General features: G+C 51.9%; 1 protein-coding gene across 2 annotated transcripts in view; it reads right to left on the bottom strand.

Annotated features, from left to right (window-relative positions):
• The window catches only part of TNFRSF8 (TNF receptor superfamily member 8), a 71,574-nt gene that overhangs the window by 5,757 nt on the left and 43,463 nt on the right, over nt 1-22,354 (bottom strand). The window contains exons 9-14 of one of the 2 annotated variants that reach the window (XM_021095373.1): nt 13,553-13,646; nt 12,909-13,042; nt 11,453-11,554; nt 11,265-11,318; nt 5,481-5,506; nt 2,975-3,182 (exon numbers count right to left, since the gene is read on the bottom strand). In XM_021095373.1, coding sequence (XP_020951032.1) covers nt 2,975-3,182; nt 5,481-5,506; nt 11,265-11,318; nt 11,453-11,554; nt 12,909-13,042; nt 13,553-13,646 — 618 coding nt within the window. The remainder of the gene's footprint in view (nt 1-2,974; nt 3,183-5,480; nt 5,507-11,264; nt 11,319-11,452; nt 11,555-12,908; nt 13,043-13,552; nt 13,647-22,354) is intronic. The other variant, XM_021095372.1, reaches the window with a different exon arrangement.

The raw sequence follows: 22,354 nt of genomic DNA, 5'->3' as shown, positions 1-22,354 counted from the left end.
ACCCCAAGAGAGAGAGCATGGCCTCGAGCCACACCCTCCATCAAGGCCTGCAGGTCCCCGGCCCTGGAAGCTGACAGAAGGGCTGGCAGAAGATGGGAACCAGTGGTAGTGAGGGAGGAGAGGGGGGCTCCCTTTGTGTGAGAGACAACACAAAGGAGGCCAGAGATGGCTTGAGGAGATGGAAGAGACGGACAGACCCACGGACAGAGAGGAGCCGGGCGGGGGGGTGGTGTCACAGAAGCAGGGTGGGTTGGCCAGGCAGAAGAGGCCAAAGCTGGGAACAAGGCTATTGTCCCTTCCCATCCCTCAGGTCCTGATTCCTGGGGCTCTGTCCCCCATCACAGAGCTGCCCCCCCCACCCCGCCCAGTTGGGAGGGGGAGGGTCTTCCAAAAGTTGCTTAAACTTCCTGCCCCACCCAGGGCTCAGAATCCAAGGAAGTTGTCCGGGAGGGGGAGGGGGAGGGGCACCCCTGCCCGGTGCCCCAAGGTTGGGGCGTGAGGGGAGAAAGGGGAGGCTCCAGTTCCCTTGGGAGCTGGACGAGGTATCCGGACCAAGGGCTCACCCTCTCTTGGAGGTCCCGAGAGAACCTTCCAGGCCTTCCCTCCCCACCCCCCTACTCACCAACTCACCAGCAAGGCTTACAGGCCAGGCTGCCAGTGCCCCAGCCCCAGCCCACCTGGGAGCCTGTGCCTCCCCCCACTCTCCCTCCAACACCCCCAGAGCCCCAGCCCTGCGGTTCCAGGCACTGCACTCAGCATGGACCCAAACGTTCAAATGAGGACTTCTCCGGAAATCCGCAGGAGATGCCTTCAGCGGTATTTCCCCCAAACACATTCTTTTTCAATAAAACATCCTGGAAGCTACAATTCCAAAAGTGTCATTTTTGTGCTAAGGTCTCTGCCCCGAAGAGTTCCATCCCCCCAGGCCTGCCACAGAAATGCGCAGGACTATCACAAATGCCTCCCTGGTATTCTCTCAGTGATGGTTAACCCTCGAGAGAAGGCAGAGATGAAGCCCCCCGAGGTCCTGCTCCTGGTGATGGGGGGACGCGGAAGGGGGCTGCGGAGACAGTCACACTGCTCAGTGCTGAGGACACGAGGTGGAGAGACCCAGGGTCTGGGGGAGACCAGCAGAGAGATGTCTTCTGGACAGGAGAAGAAAGGGCAGGGAAGGCTTCCTGGAGGAGGCGGCTAATATGCAGGGTTCTCAGGACATCAAGAATTAACTCGATTCAAGGAGATGGAGTTGGCCATTCCAGGTGAGGAAGCAGCTCCCACAGAGAAGCTTAGAAGTGAGAGAGGAAACTGGGAAATTAGGAAACTGAGCAGGAGGAGCAGACCCGTGGGGTCGGGAGGCAGGTGAGCCTGGTGGGGAAGAGGCAGCTTGTGGCCAGCCTCCAAGGCTGACAGAAGAAGCCTGGGATGCACCCTAAAGGTCACGGGGAGCCCCTGGAGGGCTTTGCAGGGGTGTAAAGATGGGCACAAATACATTTTGCTAGAAACATTCCAACATGCACTCCAGGTGGAAAGAAGGAGAGGAGGCAGGGAGACCTGTGGGAACAGGTTTGTCCTGGAGGGAGGGTGGCTTCAGTTTGGGGTGGCTCTGCAGCTGGGGGCCAGTGCGGACAAACCCGGGGTTTCAGAGCCCGCAGATACAGGGTCGAGTTTCTGCACCTGGCACTTAGTAGCTGTGTGACACGGAAAATCACTGCTCCCCTCTGAGTGGTTGTTTCTTTTTTTTCTTCTTCCCCCACTTGCTTTTTTTATTTTTATTTTTATTTATTTATTTATTTTTTGTCTTTTGTCTTTTTTTTTCTTGTTGTTGTTGTTGTTGCTATTTCTTGGGCCGCTCCCGCGGCATATGGAGATTCCCAGGCTAGGGGTCGAATCGGAGCTGTGGCCGCCGGCCTACACCACAGCCACACCAATGAGGGATCCGAGCCGCGTCTGCAACCTACACCACAGCTCACGGCAACGCCGGATCGTTAACCCACTGAGCAAGGGCAGGGACCGAACCCGCAACCTCATGGTTCCTAGTCGGATTCGTTAACCACTGCGCCACGACGGGAACTCCCCCACTTGCTTTTTTTAAATTTTAGATTAATTTCTTTATTTTAGGGGGTGGATTTTTTTTTTTTTTTTTTTTTTTTTTTTTGCCATGCCCATGGCATGTGAAAGTTCCTGGGCCGGGGATCAAACCCTTTGCCACAGCAGAGATCTGAGCCACTGCAGTGACAACACCAGATCCTTAACCTGCTGCATGCACCACAAGGGAATTTCTCTTTTTTTCTTTTTTTTAAAAAATATTTTACTTTTAAAATTTATTTATTTTTGGCCGAGACATGCCGCTGTTTGATATGGGATTTCAGTTCCCAGGACAGGGACTGAACCCAGGCCACTGCAGTGAAAGCACCAAATCCTAACCACTAGACCGCCAGGGAACTCCCACGCTGTTTGCCAGGCTGTGCAAAGGAGGGAAAAACCCCCTCCTCGGAGGGCTGTGTGATGAAAGGGGACATGTACGCAGTACCCGAGTGTGCCAGCCAAGCCCCAGCTCTTGCGACCCTGGCGTCTCCTTCCCTCCCCCTCAGGGGCTCTTTGCAGGGGGCTGGGGTTCATGCTGCCTCTAATGACAGCAGGCAGCAGGCTGGGGGACCCATCCCCCCGCCCACCAGGACAATTTCATGTCCATCAGTTCATGAATTCTCACAACAGCCCTGTGAGGTCAGGGCTCCCGCTGTACCTATTTTGCAGAAATTTGAATTGGGATGAAGAGGTGGAGCCAGCTGCACGGTACCCCTGAGAATTCAACTCCGTCTCAGAAAGCATCTCCTACATATGAGGGCAGGTGCGGGAACCCACGCCTCCTCCTTGCAGGGCCTTCCGTCCCAGGGTCTCTGGCTCCCCTTGAGTCCGCAGGGCCCACCTCTCCCACTTCCTGAGCACCCCAGGACCCCCAGCCAGGCCGACTCACCAATCCTGTTGTTGGTGTGCTCCGTGGTCCCTCGGAGCTCAGGAAGGTCAGTGGGGGTCGGGGGGGTGCTGGCCGGGCTGGCCTCCAGCAGCCGCAGGCTCTCCAGGCAGGCTCCCCCGTTGCTGGGCCAGGTCTTCACAGCCGGGGGGCTCATTAAGCCCAGCTCCTCTGTGCCCGGCTCTGCCACGGATATGCTCCTGGTCACCTGCTGTGGGCACAGAGGAGGCAGTGCTGATGCCGGCCGCCCCCGCCTCCTCCAGTCTCTGAGCTGGGGAACCACTGGGTCTTCCTCTCCCTAGGGACCCCCGTGCATTTCCCTTTCTGCTTTACAGCCTCACACGTGACTGTGGGCTTCTCAGCCTAGATAGTCTGCCCTTCCTGTGTGTGGTGACCCCGTGAAGCCGTGTTGCTTTTATCCTGAACTAAGTAACAATAGTTCATTGCATACGAAGCTTACTTACCCGGTGTGTGGCCCTTGACACACCATAATCCTGACAACCAGCCTGCCAGGTGGCTAAGAGGAGCACTCACCCCACTTTCCAGATCAGGAAACTGAGGCACAGAGGAGTCAAGTAACTTCCTAAGTGTCCAGGCCAGTACTTGAACCCGGGCATCTCGCTTCAGAATCCACATGTCACGCCTGGTCTACGAGTGTCCGCTCCGGGCCCACCCCGGGTCCCCAGCCCTGACCTCCTGGGACAGCCCGTCTGCTGTGATCGCCCTCATGTGTTTGCAAAAGAGCAATGACTTCTGTTGGTTTTGGTTTTTACTTCGCCAGGTAAGGGTTAAGAAGCGGTCTCATGAAAAGTTCCAAAGTAAATACCACTGACCTTCAGCCTTTAAAACAGATGCGTTTGTGCAATTCAGAAAGCATAGCTACATCATCCTCAATACTCTTTTAAAATGATTTGAAGTTCAAAAGACAGCAATCTTTTTTTTTATTATTATTTATCTTTTTGTCTTTTTAGGGCCACACCCGTGGCCTGTGGAGGTTCCCAGGCGAGGGGTCCAATAGGAGCTGCAGCCGCCAGCCTACACCACAGCCACAGCAACGCAGGATCCAAGCTGCATCTGCGACCTACCCCATAGCTCACAGCAACGCCGGATCCTTAACCCACTGAGCGAGGCCAGGGATCGAACCCTCATCCTCATAGATACTAGAAAAAGATGGCAGTCTTAAACAAGTTACTGTGTTGGCCCATGTGGCCAAAAGATATTTATCTTACAAGTTGTTAAATACCTTTTTCATGAAATTTCTCAGTATTGCAACAGCAGCTTGTCTGACCCAAGCATGTTTGAATGTGATCGCCCATGATTTGAAAATGAACTTGAATTGTGTTTCCCTCTATTATGTTTAAAGATAAAGGGTGGAAACCTTCCTCATGTGTGAATGTTTGAGTTAAAAGAAAGTAAGGAAGGGACTTCCTATCGTGGCTCAGTGGTTAACGAATCCAACTAGGATCCACCAGGATGTGGGTTCAATCCCTGGCCCCACTCAGTGGGTTAAGGATCCAGCATGGCCATGATCTGTGGTGTAGGTTGAAGATGCAGCTCAGTTGTGGTGCTGCTGTGGCTGTGGTGTAGGTCACAGCTGCAGCTCTGATTCAGTGGCTAGCCTAGGAATCTCCATGTGCCACGGGTGCGGCCCTAAAAAGACAAAAGAAAAAAGAAAGAATAAATACAAGTAAGGAAGAATTGATAAGTGGGGAAAAAAAAAAGTGGGTGAACCATACACACCTGAGACTCAACTGTATGGGGAGCTCCACCCTGCCCCCAACCCTAGCCCCGTCCCAGGATCAGCCGTAACCTGCACGAAGCCTGCGGCCCAGCGCCTGCGCACAGCGAGCCCTTCATCAGAGGCAGGTGAGGATGGTCTGATTTGGAGGCAGCTCAGCGTAACAGTTCAGAGCCCCGGCCTTGGAGTCACAGAAACCAGACCTCAAATCCTATGATCTACTTTCCGACTCTGGAACCACCTTGCCTGTCTGGGCCCCCGTTTCCTCTTCTAGGCAACGGGACAACAGGGCCAGCCTCTGCGTGTCCTAAGGACCAACCGAGAGAGTTTCGAGGAAGCCCAAAGCCTGGTGCCAAGTTCATGGGAAGTGCTCCACACGTGACAGCTCAAGTTCAGAAGTTTGGGCTACTGATTTTGACATCCCAGGCTTGAGGACGAGCGAGACTCACGGAGGAGCGAGGGAGAAAGGGGGAAATTAAACACAGCCCATTCTCAGACCACACCTGGCATCCAAAGCAGCCAAAACCAAATCCGCTGTCTGGCGAGCCCTGCTGGAAGTCCCCAGCGGGGTGAGCCAGGAGCCGAGGCTGCTGTGGGGGTGGGGCTGAGGCCCCGCCGTGCTCAGCCGTCCCTGCGTGGGGCAGACCCAGCCTGAACTTGCAGGGGACTCTGCATCTGGGCCACGAAAAGGACGGAGCTCTCAGAACCAGCGAGCATGCTAGGAAAGGAGTCGGGTTTAGGGGCACAAGCTGGTGGGGAGGGGCTACTTACGGTCAGAGTCTTCCCAGGCCTGGAATCTGCAAAGACAAAAAGAGCAGCGATGTCACCAAGACGGGTCTGGCAGCTGCCTGCCTTGCCTGCCCCCACCTGTGGGCAAATGCACCCTCCACCTGCTGTGGGGACATGAGGTCAGTGCAGGGGACACCCTTACATGTACCTTTGAAATGACCATCAGCAGGTCATTTGCCTTAAAGGGGAAAAGGATCAGAATAACAGTCAAAAGCAGCACATTTGTAAAAGGACACACTTCTTGGCTCTTGAGGTAACAAGTCTGGTAACGGCTAGTCCCAGCAGAGCGGTCACCTTGGGAGGCGGTGGCTCCCTCCCACAGGACGGCCCCTGTCCATCGCCCAAGCCCTGCTTCTTTGAGAAATGCTCTCCAGCCAGAGACCCATTCTTTTAAGTGATGGTGGTGGAGCCAAATCTTTGTCCATTGAGGGCGATTTTGAGTTTTGCAAACAGCCAACTATGATTTGGCAGCAAGTCATTGGGGGGACATATGTGACAGACTTAACAAGACAAAATAAATATGAATGATAAAATGCAGTCCCGGAGAGGACACGTGTAAACAGGAACACAGCTGCTCCTGCCCCAGAAACTGGTTCCCTCTTTCTCAAGAGCCATCTGGCAATGAGAGCTCCATATACTTTCACTCAGTCCTCCCTCTTCTGGGACACACCCTTAGGAAATAACCCGACAGAGAGCAACGAGGCTGTTCACAGCGGCGGATTTATAATCACCAAATAACTGAAAACAAGCCAGAGGCCAAACAATGAAGCCAAACAATGAAGCAGCTGTGCAGGCCCAGCACGATGGGCCTTCACCTCACCCAGCTCTAGTTCTCTCATCTGGAAAAGGGGGCAGATCATGCCGATTCCTGCACCTTCTTTTTTTTTTTTTTTTTTTTTTGCCCCCTCCCCCAGCACGTGGAGTTCCCAGGCCAGGGATCAGATCCGAGCCACAGGTACAATCTACACTGCAGCTTCGGCAACACTGGCTCCTTTGACCCATGGTGGCAGGCCGGGGATCGAACCTGCATCCTGGTGCTGCAGAGAGGCCACTGGTCCCATCGTGCCGCAGTGCGAAGTCCAGATCGCGCCCACTTTGGAGGGTTTTTTATGGAGATTAAATGATATCTCAAAAGTAGAGGTGCCCAGGGCTCTATTGGAGTGGAGAGCAGGGCCTCTTGATTTACAGGGATGAGAACGACCCTGAACTTGGGTGGTCTTCCTTCCTCAGACCCACCATCTGATCCGGAGACAAACACTAGACTGATTCCAACAGCAGGGCACCCCACACCATAACGGACCAGCCCCCCCCAAAACCGCCAAGGTCATCAAAGCAGAGAAAAAGCTAGAAACTCTCACGGGCCTACACGAGAGGTCGGCCTGTTAAATTAAATGCAACGCAGGGTCCTGGGGGGGATCCTGGAGCAGCCGAAGGACCCTGGGCAACACCAAGTAAACGGAACAGAGGATGGGCTCTAGTTTGCAGTAACGGATCAGTATCGGTTCGTTCACTGTGACAAACGCACTGCACTAAGGTAAGATGTTCATAAGATAGGAAACGGGTGGGCTCTATGGAAACTCTAACTTCGAATTTTCTGTAAGTCTAAAACTTTTCTAAAAACTGAAGTATATTTGGATTTTTTTTTTTTTAATGAAAACATTAAAAAGGGAAGGGGGCCAGGAGGCTGCCTGGCCGTGGGGGGCCCCGGGACGCTCCCGGGGCTCGGCACTCCCTCCTGCCGAGGAGACAACCTGCATTTGGTGCAGACTCTTGGAAACAAGCACGAAATGACATCGAGGTGAAGAGGCGGCATCCAGAAGGAACCAAGCTCCGCCTTCGGTGGTGTTACCACCTGTATGTGCCCTTCGATAAACAAACCATGCCAAGTACAGAGGTCAGATTTTGTAAGTGCTTTTCCCTTAAAAAGGTTGCTTTGGTCCACTGTTGTCATTGATGGGTTTGCTCGCTCTTTGGAATAATAACGGTCTTCCCGTAAAAGCGTCCAGCATCCCAGGCATGGAGATAACTGCCTGGGGTCCCAGCTGCTCTGGGAAGCAGAACAGACCCAAGGAAGGGGTTTGGCAACAGACACTCCTAGATTCAAATCTGGGATGGGGCAGGGACATACATGCTGAGCTAGGAACATGGCAGAAAAAAGAAGTGCTCCAAACAGATAAGGATGGGGACAGAAGGACACAGGAGCCAGCTTGAAGGGGCCCCCACTGGCCCACCTGGGACAATTAAAGCATCAAATTAAATCATGGCAGCAGTAGGAGTTCCCTGGCGGCCTAGTGGATAAGGATTTGGCTTTGTCACTGCTGTGGCTTGAGTTCGATCCCTGACCCAGGAAATTCCATATACCATGGACACGGAAAAAAAAAAAAAAAAAAAGATGGCTGTAGAGTAAGATAGGAACCCATGAGTCCCAATGGATATAAATACAGAAATGAAGGAAAGGTTGATGAGGCACCAGCTATTCACAGAGCCTCAAAGTACCTCCCCTCAAATACTTAGCAATGACCATGGAGGAGAGTGGACTTCGGGGTGCAGAAGCCTGGCAGACACCTACCCAATCAAGGAAAGGGACAAAAGCCTGCCTTGGTGGGGTCGATGCCTCACTCCTGGGGTCTTTCTGCCGGAGACATGCAGCCTGAATCCAAGCGTCAGGAAACACCAGGCAAACCCAAGGTTGGGGGCAGCCACGGAATCACTGGAGGAACCTTCCAAAGTGGCAAGGACATGACCGGTCAAGGTCATGACCGAGAAGGAAAAAGCCTGAGGAAGTGATCCAGAGTGGAGGAGACACGAGAGACGACGGCCAAATGCAACCCGAGGTTCTGAACTGCACTCTTCTGCCATGGACAACACCCCTGGGACGGATGGAGACACTGGAGACGGGTCCGAGAATCCTGGGGGTGACGCATCCACGTGAATTCTCTGATTCCAATGCTTTTATGCAGCTCATGGGAAACACACCATCAAGTATTCAGGGATGATAAGGCATGACGTCAGTAACTCCGCTTTCAAATGGTTTAGGAAAAATAGGTTCTTTGTACCCTACTTGAGACTTTTCTGTTTGAAACGGTTTCAAAACAAAAAATGTTTCCAACTTAAACCTGCCTGAAATAACAGATAAAGTAACGACGCACGTGTCCCTTAGGACGAAGGGTTAAAAGAATTTCAGTGCGTGTTTCTCAACCAGGAGTGACTCCCTGCTCCCTGGCCCCCCTCACCAGGGGACATTTGGCACTCTCTGAAGACATTTTTGGCGGTCACAGAGGGGAGGTGGGTCGAGAGACCAGGGAGACGTTCCGGCATCCTCTAAGGCACAGGACAGCCCCCACGGCAAAGAATTACCTCATCCAGAGGTCACTCATGCCAAGGGTGAGACCCCAATCCTGGCTGATTGTACCGTTTATTAACCAAGTGGCCTTAAACAAGTTCCTTGCTCTTCCTGGGCCTCTGCTTTCTCATCTGTGAAAGGGGGATAATGCTGGGGGCCTCACGAGGCTGCGGGGAACAGTGAACTGAGAACAAGGAGGTGCTTTGGAGATGCCTGCCCCCCCAGGACACTCGCCACAAAGTCAAATCGATTCAGAGATGCTGGTGAGCACCCCATGGGCACCTGCTTGCCTGACCCTGGAGCTCTGGGACGGAGAGGGTTGGGCAACCCTTCCATCGTGTTTGCCTTTAGTCTTGCAGGCCACTGATGCTGGTCTGAAAGCTTGGGAGGGCAGTTTCCTTCTTTCTTTTTTTCTTTTTTTTTTTTTTTTTTTTTTTTTTTTTTTTTTTTGTGCCACGTTAGAGGCCTATAGAGGTTCCAGGGCCAGGGATTAAACCCAAGCTACAGCGACCTGAGCCACATCCATGACGCCAGCTCCTTAACCCACTGAGCCGCCAAGAAACTCCAAAAAAGGGCAGTTTCGGAACCCAGCAGAGGACCGCCAGGGAGCACTTAGTGGATACAGGAAGGACAGGACAAATGAAAAAAAGGCTCCCGTACCTCTCCAGCATCCACTGCATCCACCCTGCTCAGTCTGTTCTCACCCTGTGCCCTGCGTCACCTCCTTCCCCCTCGGGCCTGAAAACCAGGCCCCCACGGACCCCCCGGAAGCCAGCAGGCCAGAAACGGCCCCAAACAGTGTGGCCACCACTGAGCCCCGGGCTGAGTTCCTGGTAGGTCAGGCTTCTTAAGGGAAGGTGCTTTTGTCTTTCTTTCTGTCTCTTTTTGTGTATGTGACAAAACTGCTATCACGGAGGTTTGAAGAAAAAAAATAAACTGACAGCAATGGAAACTCTAATACTAGAAAAATGTCAAGAAAGCAAACGCAGGTTTCAATGAGACACTGAGCCTAACAGCTCATGGAAAAAGGCTTGAAACTGTCAAAACACAAAAACACCCCTTTGCCAAGGGAGCACAAGCACCTGCTTGTGAAACTCATCAAATCCAAAACATGCCTCGCAGACTGTGTTTGGGGGCCCAGGTGGGAAGCCGGGCTGCGGCCGGGCTCTCCGTGGAGCCTGGGCAGAGACACGCGAGGTCTGAGTTGACCACTGGGCTCTAAGGTGGGCACTGCGTGGTGGACAACCCTTAGGGGGAGGAAGGAAGAAGGGACAGGGCTGGGTCTCTACAAATAAGATCCTCCCCCCCCGGCAAATCTCAAGACCAGCACCTGAGTCTGGCAGGGGCACCTACACGCTGCCAGACTCAGGGTCTTGTCTCCTCTTTATGGAGTGAAGAGCATCTGCCCACCTCCCCTGGGGCTCCTGGGGCAGCGAGACCCTCTACGGGAGCTTGCCTTGAAACCAGAAAGGGAAGCTCAGACCATTTGTGTTGGATCCTTCCTCTGGGATCCAACCCGTACACAGGAGGTGCTCAATCAGTGCATATGGAAGAAGACTCTCCCTGACTTTAACGAGGCTGCCCAGGGTAAAGAAGTCACTTGGCATGGGGTGGGGGGAACAAGAGGGAAGCCTCCCCCCTCTGCAGGGGGGAGCTGGAAGAAGTCAGCTGCCCAGATGGCTAGGGCATGGAAGGCTGCCTGGAAGAGGTGGCCTCGAGGCTGGCCAGGTCAGAGAGAGGAGCGCAGAACAACCTCGAACTCAGGAAGGCCCAGGACTCTGGGGAGAATAAAGGCCCCAGACACAGGCCACCTGTTAGCCAACAGCAGCCACTATGCGCTGAGCGCTGACTAAGTGCAGGTGCCCCACGCAGCGCTCGAAAGCCCCGCCGCCGCAGACCCACGCGCCCGCCCTCTGAATTGGGCCCCACCGTCCCCATTTTACAGATGGTGAAACTGAGACACAGAGGAACTAAGTAACTCACCCGAGGTCACGTAGCGCGTATGTGGCAGAATCAGGATTCTAGCCCCGACAGCCTGCCCTCCTGACCCCTATGCCCTCGATGCCAGCAGGAGCAGGGGGTGGGGGGTTAAAGGAGGGAAAAATAAAGGGAGGTGGGGGAGGAGGGAGAGAAGAGAGGACGGGAGGGCATCAGGAACGACTCTCCTGAGAGCACGGTAGAGGCAAGAATGAAAGGCGAGATGGATTTTTCCACTTCAAGCCAGTGCTCCATCCAGCGCTGAACAGGGCATGGCATACGGTTTCCACCCACATTATATTCCCATCACGGATAACTCCTTAAGTTGTGCAGAGAGGAGGAGCAGCTTGCGAGAATCCACCCAGAGGGAGCCCCAAGGGAGCTCCAAGCCCGGGTCCAGAGCTGCTGTCTCACTGCGTGTAGCCCCCGGCCCCCCGGACACTCACCCACAGGCTCCAGCTTGGGCCGGAAGGTCTGGGCTGGGTAGCACAGGTGGATCTCTGAAATGACAGTGGGAGGAGGGCTAAGGATGCCCGCTCAGAGAGCCTCAGTGGGAGGGGCAGGAAAGGGACCCAGGCCAGGCTGGCACAGAGCACCCTGCCCTCCCCAAGGCCCCCAGGACATATGCACTCACTCTGCCGAATCCACTTCCCGCAGGCCCTCCGGTGGCACAGGAGGAAGGAGCCAGAGCTGACGGCCACCACCAGCATCAAGACCACCCAGAGGAGCACAGGTCCTGGAACACAGAGGAGCCCTGCACTCTCACCCTGGCACTGGTGGCCCCCAAAGTCTACACCGTGGTACCAAGCCAGGGACCCCACAACAACCACACAGTACGATCCTTGCCCCAGACTACTTCCTCCTTCTCCTGGACACAGATTGCACTGTCCTTCCTCACTGGGCTCCAGGCAGCCCATCACGTGGTTCAAGAGCAGAAAGAAGAGCAAATCATTTCTCAAGGGTGAGAAATGGAGGAGCCAGGGAGCCAGAATGAAGAAGGAATTGAGGTCCAAAAGAAAAACCTCTGGGGACTGTGGAGGAGGCATGCATGGTGCACAGCCCCCGGCCGCTGGCGGGCAGAGCGGTTTTAAGAGCGTGAAGGTGTGAGTCTAGCAAAACTCCCAGCCTCCCCTCTAGACCAGAAGCTCCACAAGGGCAGGCATGGCATCGACTCTGCACAGAAGCACGCTCAGCAAGAGTTCCCTGAATGGGCACATCAGCAACCCCATGCCATTATCACCTCCATTCTACTAAGGAGGGAAAACGAAATTCACAAACATTAACACACCCAAAGTCACCCAGAGGGTAACAATCACATCTCAGGCCAGGCCAGGGGGACTCCAGAGCCCACCCTCTTCGCTGCTCTCTGAGGGTCTTTCTTTACATCTTAGTACTTAACTCGCCTATTCTCCCCCCTTGGTCACTTCTGAGAAGCAATATATAGTTAATAATTCCAAATTCCATGTTAAAAAAAAAAGTAGCAAGTGCCAGATAAGTGCTTCTCAAACATTCCTGTGCATGCGAATCGCCTGGGGACCACGTTAAAATGCAGACTCTGATTTGGCAGGCTGGGGCGGGGCGGGTCATTTCTAACTAGTTGCAGATGCCAACTCCGGGACCTCTTTGAGCCGCTCGCGGTTCTGGTCTGAGGACCGCCGCCACCTGGTGTCTGAAACTAGAACTGCAAATGCTAAAAAGCATGGCCCTCGTCTAAACAGGAGTGGGTGATGAGCTAACTGCATATGGACTGCTTACTCCCCTGTGTGCAATAGGCTGCTACAACTTTACAGGTATGAAAACTGAGGCTCAAAGGAAGTAAGGAACTATTCGAGGTCATGACATCATTCATCAACTATTTTCTAAGTAGTAATTATGGGCCATGGGGATGCAGCTGTGAATAAAACCCCTGCTCACAAAAATTAAGGAATAATCTCTAGCAAGTGACAGAGCCACAGCCCCAGATCAAGGAGCCATAGATCTGGCATCACTCTTTGTGTCCCCCCCCCACCAAGTGGATGCCCAGTGAGAAGCCCCCTCCCTCCCTGTGGCCCCCGGGGAGGAAAGTCCTGCTTCATGGGGGTGAGCGTTACCTGGAACCAGAGTGGGCTTCCCAGTGGAGGAGAAAGAGATGGGAGCACTGGTTGAGATGGAGGCGTCCCCCCAGGCGTGAGTGATGCCCCCTCCACTCTTCTCGCCGGCCAAGGAGATCAGGGAGGGGGTAGGGCTGCGGGGAGAGGAGCCAGAAGGAAAACAAGATTGAGATGGAAAAAGAGAAGTGTGGTTCCGAGAGAATTCCCTTTCTTCTTTTTTTTAATTAAAAAAAAATTTTTTTTCTTTTCACGGCCTTGCCCTCGGCATTATGGAAGTTCCCAGGCTAGGGGTCTTATGCCACAGTCACCGCAACACCAGAGGCGAGCCGCCTCTGAGACCTATGACACAGCTTGTGGTACCGCCAGATCCACACTGGTACCCCCTGACCCACAATGGGAACTCCGAGAATTCCCTTTCTATAGAGACTATGGCGAGGAGGCCTGAGTCCCAGTTCCTCTGCCTACAGTCTCTGCCAGACACTTCATGGTGCCAGCATAGATCCAGGGTCACATTTTCCAAAATGATTTGGCTTGGCCCAGAGATCCAGCCCAAGCCCCACCTCCACCCCCAGCCAGCTGCCTCCCCCACCACCCCCGACACAGGGCACGACAGGCCAAATGGAGAGACGAGGCCAGGGAGTCACCTGGCAGGCGCCCTGATGTCCTCTGGGTTGGTGCTGCAGTCGGGGTGGGTCCCCGGGGGAGGTGGCTCGTCGGTGGTGTCCCTCTCGGCGGCACCTGCAGGGAGTGGGTCGGAATTGGTGCCAAGGAGTCCTGCCCAGCAGGACTGGTGACTTCAAGGGAGGCAGCATTGTGGGCATGAAGGACACTGCAGACCCAGGCTTATGCCCTGGCTCTGTCTCCTCGCGTGCGTGCATCTTCCCGCCTCCCTTCCTGCCACACAACAGCTCTTTATTGAGCACCTACTGTGTACTTAGGACTGTTCTGGGAGCTGGGATAGAGCAGTGAGCAAAACAGACAAGATCCCCACCCTCGGGAGCTCAGGGGCTGGTGGGGCCCACAGACTCAGACACAGGTGTCACATGAGTGGGGTCCTTGTGATGGTGAACTTGACCTCATCCGACCAAAGATGCTTCCTTAAGGAGGAGGGTTGCTGGGAGCGGGGCGGGGGCAGGGGGGTGGGGGTGGTTCCTTTTCTTTTCTTTTCTTTTCACGTTTTCAGCCACAGCCATGGCATGTGGACGTTCCCAGGCCAGGGATCGAATCTGAGCTGGAGCTGCCACCTACGCCACAGCCACAGCAACACCGGATCCTTAACCCACTGCATCAGGCCAGGGATGGAACCAGCGCTGCCACAGAGGCAAGCAGGATCATTAACCCACTTTGCCACAGCGGGAACTCCGGGGCAGGGATTTCTGAGCAGAGGAAATAGAAAGTAGGGGACGGTGGGGATGGGTCCTGGCAGCATTCCTCACAGTCAAAGAAGCGGAAACCACCCAAACGTCCCTTGGCTGGTGAAGAGATCAAGCGTAGTAAGTCTGCACACTGGAGTTTGGCAGGGAAAGGAAGGAAGCAGTAATACGGCGACAGCATCAGTGAACCTCAGAAATGTTACGGAAGTTCCCCCTCGTGGCACAGTGGGCTAAGAATCTGACGACAGCAGCTCAGGTCACAGTGGAGTCATGGGTTCGATCCCTGGCCTGGGAACCTTCATGTGCCACAGGTGCAGCCATTAAAAAAAAAGAAAGAAAGAAAAAGAAAGGAGCCAGACACAGAAGGACGCATCTTCTAGAAATGCCCAGAACACATCTAGAGAAACAGAAAGTAGATCAGTGGTTGTCCAGCCTGGAGGTGGCATGAGATGAACGAACTCGCCAGCACAAGGTTTCTTTTCTTAAGTGGTGGCGCGAGCTTGACAATTTCACAGCTCCGTACCCTTCTTTAGAATCACCAAACCTCCAGGAGTTCCCATCATGGCTCAGTGGTTAATGAACCCGCCTCGTATCCATGAGGACATGGGTTAGATCCCTGGCCTCACTTAGTGGGTTAAGGATCCAGCATTGCCTCGAACTGTGGTGTAGGTCGCAGATGCGGCTCAGATCCCACGGGGCTGTGGCTGTGGCCGGCGGCTACAGCTCTGATTCACCCCCCAGCCTGGGAACCTCCATATGCCATGTGCCATAGGTGTGGCCCTAAAAAGCCAAAAAAACCCACAAAACCCCACTGCACTGTCCATGTAAAACTAGTAGATTTTATAGTATGTAAATCACACCTCAATAAAGCTGTTGCTTGTTCTTGTTGTTCTTGGCCACTGCATGCAGCGGCTTGGTGTGGGATCTCAGTTCCCAGTCTAGGGATTGAACCCAGGCTGCCGCAGTGAAAGCTGAAAGCGCTGCGCCCTAACCACTAGACCACCAGGGAACTCCCAATAAAGCTGTTTTGAAACATTGGATCTTTCTCCCCAAAATGATGGTTTTAATCAGCAATGGGATGGGATCCGTGTGGCAGGTCGCATGGCGGTCCCAACGCTGCATCCTGCCCCACATCCACACCCTTTGCGTGGTGACTCTGCAGCCCCTCCAGGTCAAGACAGGTGTCTGTGTGTCCCCCACTCGCACTGATGCCTGAACAGGTTGGGTGACCTGCCTGGTCAGTGGAACAGGAGAGAAATGACAGTGTGTGGGTTTCCAGGCCGGGCCCAAGAAGCATCTGATCTCCACTGCCCCTTTCTGTACTTCTGCTGTCATAAGCAGATGGTGCCAGGGGTGGGCAGCCAGCTCCAGCTGGTCCCAGAAGTACTTGGCCAGCAAACCCTCCAAGCCCAGGAAAGACCGCAGAGCCACCCGGCTGACCCACAGAGGAGTGAGCGATGGACGCTGTCATGCTGAGGTTTTCCTAATGCGAGGGTTCCCTAGTCCTGCGGCTATAATTGGCTGAGATGATCAGATGTGGTTTCAAACCATCAAAGTGGAAAGGCTGCTCCTTATGTCCAGCCAACAGGGACCATGTAGAAAGGTGGCCTGGTGACCCCAGACCTCCTGATTTTATTTATGAAAAATCGGATTACATAAATGTAAACAGGAGTTCCCATTGTGGCTCGACAGGTTAAGAACCCGACATAGTCTCTGTGAGGATGTGGGTTCGATCCTTGGTCTCGCTCAGTGGGTTAAGGATCCAATGTTGTTCACAAGCTGCAGCTTTGCTGTGGCTGTGGCGTAGGCCAGCTACTGCAGCTCTAATTTGACTCCTAGCCCACATGCCATGAGTGGGGCTGGGAAGGAAGGAAGGGAAGGAAGGGAGAGACAGAAGGAGGGAAGGAGAGAGGAAGGAAGAAAGAGAGAAAGAAAGGAAGGTAGACAAATGAATTTAAACATCTCCTAATATGTAAATACTGCCTCATTTCTTAAATTTCTTTTCTTCTGAAATCAATTTTACTGAGGCCTAATTTACGGAGAGGAAAATGTCCCCTAAATGTAGAGTTTGATGAGTTTTGAGGAACGTGTATAGTCAGCCCTCTTTGTCCACAGGTGACATCCTCAGATTCAACCAACTGCAGACTGATTGTCCCGCGGGTACAGAACGAGCAGATACGGAGGGCTGGCTGAGCCGCGCCACTCCAGACAAGGGACCTGAGCACCCTTGGATTCTGGTGTCCCCCGCGGATGCTGAGGGACAACTGCACGTCCATGTGGCTGTAACTCCACCCGAGATTTAGAACATTGTCAAGGTCGCTTGTCCTTCTGCAGTCCATCCTCCCCAGACCCAGGCACCCGACCACCTCTCTGTCACATAGGTTGGTTCGCCCCAGAACTTCTTTAGATAGAATCGTGCAGTGCAGACACTTTGGCATCTGGCTCCACCACTCAGTACAATGTTTCTGAGAGTCATTCATGTGGCTTGGATGGATAACTCATTCTTTTTTATTGCTGAGTAGGGCTCCATCGTAGAGCTGCACCTTCACTTATTTATCTGGTCACCACTGGAAGGACATTTGTCTCCCACTGGAAGCTATTTTAACTCGGTCAGCTCTGAATATTCTTATACAAGTCTTCGTGGAAGCATTCTTTCATTTCAACTGAGTACCTGCCTTAGAGGCGGGAGGCTGTGTCAGTGTGCCAAGCAGACAGAATGCCTTCGAGGACCAGTTCAATGCCTTCAAGGATCTGACCAGCCACCTCCTCTTACAGATGAAGAGAACCGGAGCGTCAGAGCTATAGCCAGCAAACAGGGCTCCCTGGAGTTCCCGTTGTGGTTCAGTGGATTTAGAACCAGACTAGTATCCATGAGGATGAGGGTTCGATCCCTGGCCTCCCTCAGTGGGTTAAGGATGCGGCATTGCCGTGAGCTGTAGTGTAGGTCACAGATGCAGCTTGGATCTGGTGTTGCTATGGCTGTGGCGTAGGCCGGCAGCTGCAGCTCTGATTTGACCCCTAGCCTGGGAACCTCCATATGCTGTGGGTGCGGCCCTTAAAAAAAAAAAAGAAAAAGAAAGCAAGAAAACATGGCTCCTGGTTTCAGTCCCAGGCCTGAGAGCTCTCCAATGGACCCCAGGGCTCCTGCCTGGGGGCCAAGCACTTCCCTACAAGCTGATAATCATCTGCTTTTCTAAGGCAAGAAAAAATCAGCTCACACTTGGAGTGGGTTATGCCGAGAGAGTAGCCCTCCCCACCCCTCCCCACCCCGTTCCTGGCAGCTGCACCCTTTCTCTTAGGTGGCATAAAGCAAACCCCCCACCCCCACACACCTCCCTTCTAAAAAGCTTTCATGATGCCTCTCGGATTTTTCCTGAAATACTTTGAAGATAAAATGAGGCTAGGATTAATTTTCTTCTTGGACTAGTAGAGTCCTGAGGAACTCTCCTCTTTTTGGGGGGGTGGGGGGTGGGGAGGGCGGTGGGGAGTGTCTCCAAAGAGATGCTTTTTCTTTCCATGTGGTCCCCAGACTACTGCCTGAATTCATTGAAGCCCAGAGGCCTTAGGCTATAAGGGCGATCAGGCAATGTGTTATGGTAATTTCTATTTATTTATAAATCAGCATTGGAATTACATTTGAAATACTGGCGCCACGTATAAATCAAGAAGTTAGAACACTCTCACACCACGCACAAAAATAAACTCAAAATAGCTTAAAGACTTACATATAAGACACGACACCATCAAACTCCTAGAAGAGAACAGAGGCCAAATGGTCTCTGACATCAGCCTTAAAGATACTTTCTTCCGGTCAGTCTCCCAAGGCAATAGAAATAAAAGCCAAAATAAACAAACGGGACCCAATCAAACTTCGTCCACCTGCGTTCTCTGGTAAGGACCCATTAGAAGAGGGGGAAGTGAGGAAATGCTTACTCGTAGCCCAATTTAGAAACTAAAAAAAGATACTGTTTAACAGGGAAATAGTTCTCTTTCAGTTCAAACACCTGATCCTTGGGCCATTTAAAGGAGAATGGTCTTATCATGGAGGTCAAATGGAATCTTTTTTTTTTTTTTTTTTTTTTTTTGTACACCCAGAAATTGCATCTGGGTGTACAAAATTTCCATCTTTGTATTTGCAATGTACATTTTTTTTTTTTTTTTGCCTTTTCTAGAGCCACTCCCACAGCATATAGAAGTTCCCAGGTTAGGGGTCTAATCAGAGCTGTAGACCCTGGCCTATTCCACAGCCACAGCAACATGGGATCCGAGCCGCATCTGCGACCTACACCACAGCTCACTGCAATGCTAGATCCTTAACCCACTGAGCAAGGCCAGGAATCGAACCTGCAACCTCATGGTTCCTAGTCAGATTTGTTAACCACTGCACCATAATGGGAACTCCTGCACTGCACATTTCTTACCAGATTTTTGTTTTTCCTAGAGTTTTCAATTGCCTTTCTTTTCCTTGTCAGTAGAAGGATAATGTGCCTTCCCTCAATCCTTAAGATTTTCAATGCTATTATTCCTGAAATCAACTGCAATTCTACCTTTCATTCCTGCAGACACTCCCTGGAGCCCTTCATTTTCCTGCTCTGAGGAAGGTCAACTGGTCTGGAGCACAGCTGTCGTTCTGGAACTTCTCTTTCTCGCTCTCCCGAGATAGAACCACTGCTTTCTAGATTTCATGGCTTTTCTTTTTTTCTTTTTTTTTTTTTTTTTTTTTTGCCCCTCATTTAACTGGAGTGCATCTTCTAGTAACTTTCTAAGAAAAGATATTGGGGAAAAAGCAGAATCTCTGCCCTTTTATGTCTGACAATGTTTTTATTCTGCTTTCAAACATACTTGTATTTTAGCGGAGTAAAAAAAAAAAAATCTCTGTTCAGCTAAGACGTTGCTGCTGTGGTCTGGCATAGAGGACTCGGCTTGTCTCAGGATCTTTGTGTGCAGTTCCAGCTCTGGCACTATGCATGGTGCCCCCCGCCAGTAAAACAGGTGGCCAGCTTTGATCTGGCCCTCGAGACATTTTGTGTGGCCAGCACAGGGACCTGGCCATCCATCGCTAGGGATGTTTGTAGCTGCTTGATTCATAATAGGCCTACCCAGGAAACAAGCCAGATGTCCATCAACTGGTGAATATGGATAAACAAAGATGGAACACATCTATTATGTCTAGATGGGAGTAATTTTCATTCATCCTGCTGTGCTCCTAGAAGGTCATTTCCATCTGAATGTTCATACTTTCAGCTCAGGTAGGTCTATAGGGAACAGTGCGGCACCCTGTGAGAGCACACAGGGACCTTGTCAGTGCAGAACTCCCCAGGCTCATGGTGACTGGGGTGGGGGTGGTGCAGTGGAAATTACGGCACTTTTGCTCTTTTGCTGACATGAGGCCTAGAGCATAGAAGGGGGTCACCAGGCCTAATCTGAACCTGCGAGGTTGCCAGGACACTGCCCACTCTAGAAGCATGACTGGGGCAGGACACCCTCCGGTGTCCCCACTCACAGTCCCTCCTGACAGACTCCGCAGCAAGAGCAAGAAAAAGCAAATGCAGCAACAAAAAGCAAATCCTCCCGCGATGGTCCTCCAGCGCCCCTTAACGGCAAAGTTTAGCATCACACTCACAAGGAAAAGGGCTTGAAAAGTTCAATTCCCTATGGCACACCCAGGCCAAAAGGTAGAGAATGAAGGGTGAGCTGGGACCTGAGAAGCCACAGATTGGTAACAAGCCCTCTTTCTTTGTTTCTTTCTTTCTTTGTTTCTTTCTTTCTTTCTTTCTTTCTTTCTTTCTTTCTTTCTTTCTTTCTTCCTTCCTTCCTCCCTTCCTTTCTTTCTTGCACCCACAGCATATGGAGATTCCCAGGTGAGGGGTCGAATTGGAGCTGTAGCTGTCAGCCTACACCACAACCAGAAAAATGTGGGATCCGAGCCACATTTGCAACCTATACCACAGCTCATGGCAACGCCGGATCCTGAACCCACTGAGCAAGGCCAGGGATCAAACCTGTATCCTCTTGGATGCTAATCAGATTCATTTCTGCTGAGCCACAACAGGAACCCCGCAAGCCCACTTTCTAAAAGCCAGTTCTGGTCCTCTACGCGCTCACTGTGCTTTCTTCATTGCCTCTGTTCTCATTTTGTGGTTGTAACAACTTCTTGAATTTTTCTGTGGACACTAATTTTTTTTTTCTCTTCCATTTGTGGGTTCATCATTGCTCTATCTTTGGAAGGGCTTCCGTTTGTGTATCTTGACTTTCTCCTTCTTACTGCTGTTTTTCCTTATAAGTCTGAAGATTTCTTTACTCATTCATATTTTTTGAAAAGAACAATGATGAATATTCCAGCAGCAGGTGGTGTTTTTCAGCTGCTGTGTTAGTATGTCCTTTTCACGACGGGTCTCTTTCCTGAGCAGGCAGTCTGCCTGGGCACCCTGGGTTCATGGGTGGGTCGTGTGAGCTGGCAGACTTCTCTTCAGGGTGACTGAGCAGGATCAGGCTCTTGGCAGGGTGGACGCCCAAATACACAAGCAAAGCAGACTTTGTACCAGAGTAGCCAATAAAAATTGGCTCTCCCTAGTCCTTCAGTGTTGCAAGCCAAAAAGCTGATCATTTTGGGGAGTTCCAGTGGTGGCTCAGTGGAAATGAATCTGACTAGCATCCACGAGGACCCAGGTTTGATCCCTGGCCTTGTTCCATGGGTTAAGGATCTGGCGTTGCCGTGAGCTGTGGTGTAAGTCACAGATGCGGCTCGGACCCCGTGTTGCTGTGGCTGTGGCGTAGGTTGGCGGCTGTAGTCCAATTTGACCCTTAGCCCATAGGGAACTTCCATATGCCATAGGTATGGCCCTGAAAAAGGTAAAAAAAAAAAAAAAAAAAGATTAAAAAAAAAACAAGCCGATCATTTTCCTTAGGGAATTAAAAACTCAGACACCATCTGTTCAGATGCCCATGGTATATCAGTGCCCATGGCATATCACTGTTACATATTTTGTTGTTGTTATGTTCACTCATTTGTTTTATTTATTTATGGATTTATTTATTTGATGGCTGCACCCCCAAGGCACATAGAAGTTCTGGGCCAGGGATCGAACCTGAGCCACCGCTGTGACCCACAGCACAGCTGCAGCACCACCGGATCCCTAACCCACTGCACCAGGCTGAGGATCAAACCTGTGCTTCTGCAGTGACCCGAGCCACCGCAGTCAGATTCCCAATCCACTGTGGCACAGCAGGAACTCCTATTTTAGTTTTGAGATTGTGCTTTTTCTTTTTGGTTGGTTTGGCCTTGTTACAAATTTTTAATTTTTCCTTTTGAGATGACGTTGCAGCTTCCTGCACTTTCTAGTTCTCCCCTCAGTCCCATCCTGCATTTTATTTGCCTGCTCTGCATCCAGAGCCTCTTTGAAGATTTTGGGGGCAAGTGACCCCTCACTCCTCTGCAGCCCTCATGCAGTGAAGTCTGAGATGAGCTTTCCTTCGCTTGGTTCCATCTGTTTTGTGGTTATTGTTGTTGTTCCATCTGTTTTGTGGTTATCGTTGTTGTTATTTTGTTTTTTAGGGCCGCACGTGTGGCATATGGAAGTTCCCAGGCTAGGGGTCGAATCAGAGCTGCAGCTGCCAGCCTACGCCACAGCCACAGCAATGCCAGGTCCAAGCTGCAGCTTGTGCCAACGCCAGATCCTTAATCCACTGAGCGAGGCCAGGGATCGAACCCATATCCTCATGGGCGCTATGTCAGGTTCTTAAACTGCTGAGCCACACTGGGAAGTCCCCATCTGTTTCTACCTTCTAAAAATGTGTTGAAATCACTCATCTGCCGATGAACTCTTTATTCGTTTGATTTCTTTTCCCCATCGTCAAGGGTTTAGACTTTTCTGCACTCTGGCGAATGCCCACCGTTTAAATTGGAAGCATCTTCATAAACTGTACATAGATCTAGCTTGCGTTCATAAAACAGCCTTGCAAACAAGTCAAAATTTTACCAGCCCAACAATTTCGAGAAGAAGAATTTTTAAATTAGAAAACAATTTAAAAATCGTCATCAGAAACTCTCATCCAAAGGCCAAGTTTGGATTT

The sequence above is a fragment of the Sus scrofa genome, chromosome 6 (assembly GCF_000003025.6).
Source record: "Sus scrofa isolate TJ Tabasco breed Duroc chromosome 6, Sscrofa11.1, whole genome shotgun sequence".
Classification (NCBI taxonomy): domain Eukaryota; kingdom Metazoa; phylum Chordata; class Mammalia; order Artiodactyla; family Suidae; genus Sus; species Sus scrofa.
This window is presented reverse-complemented; position numbering and strand designations above follow the sequence as displayed.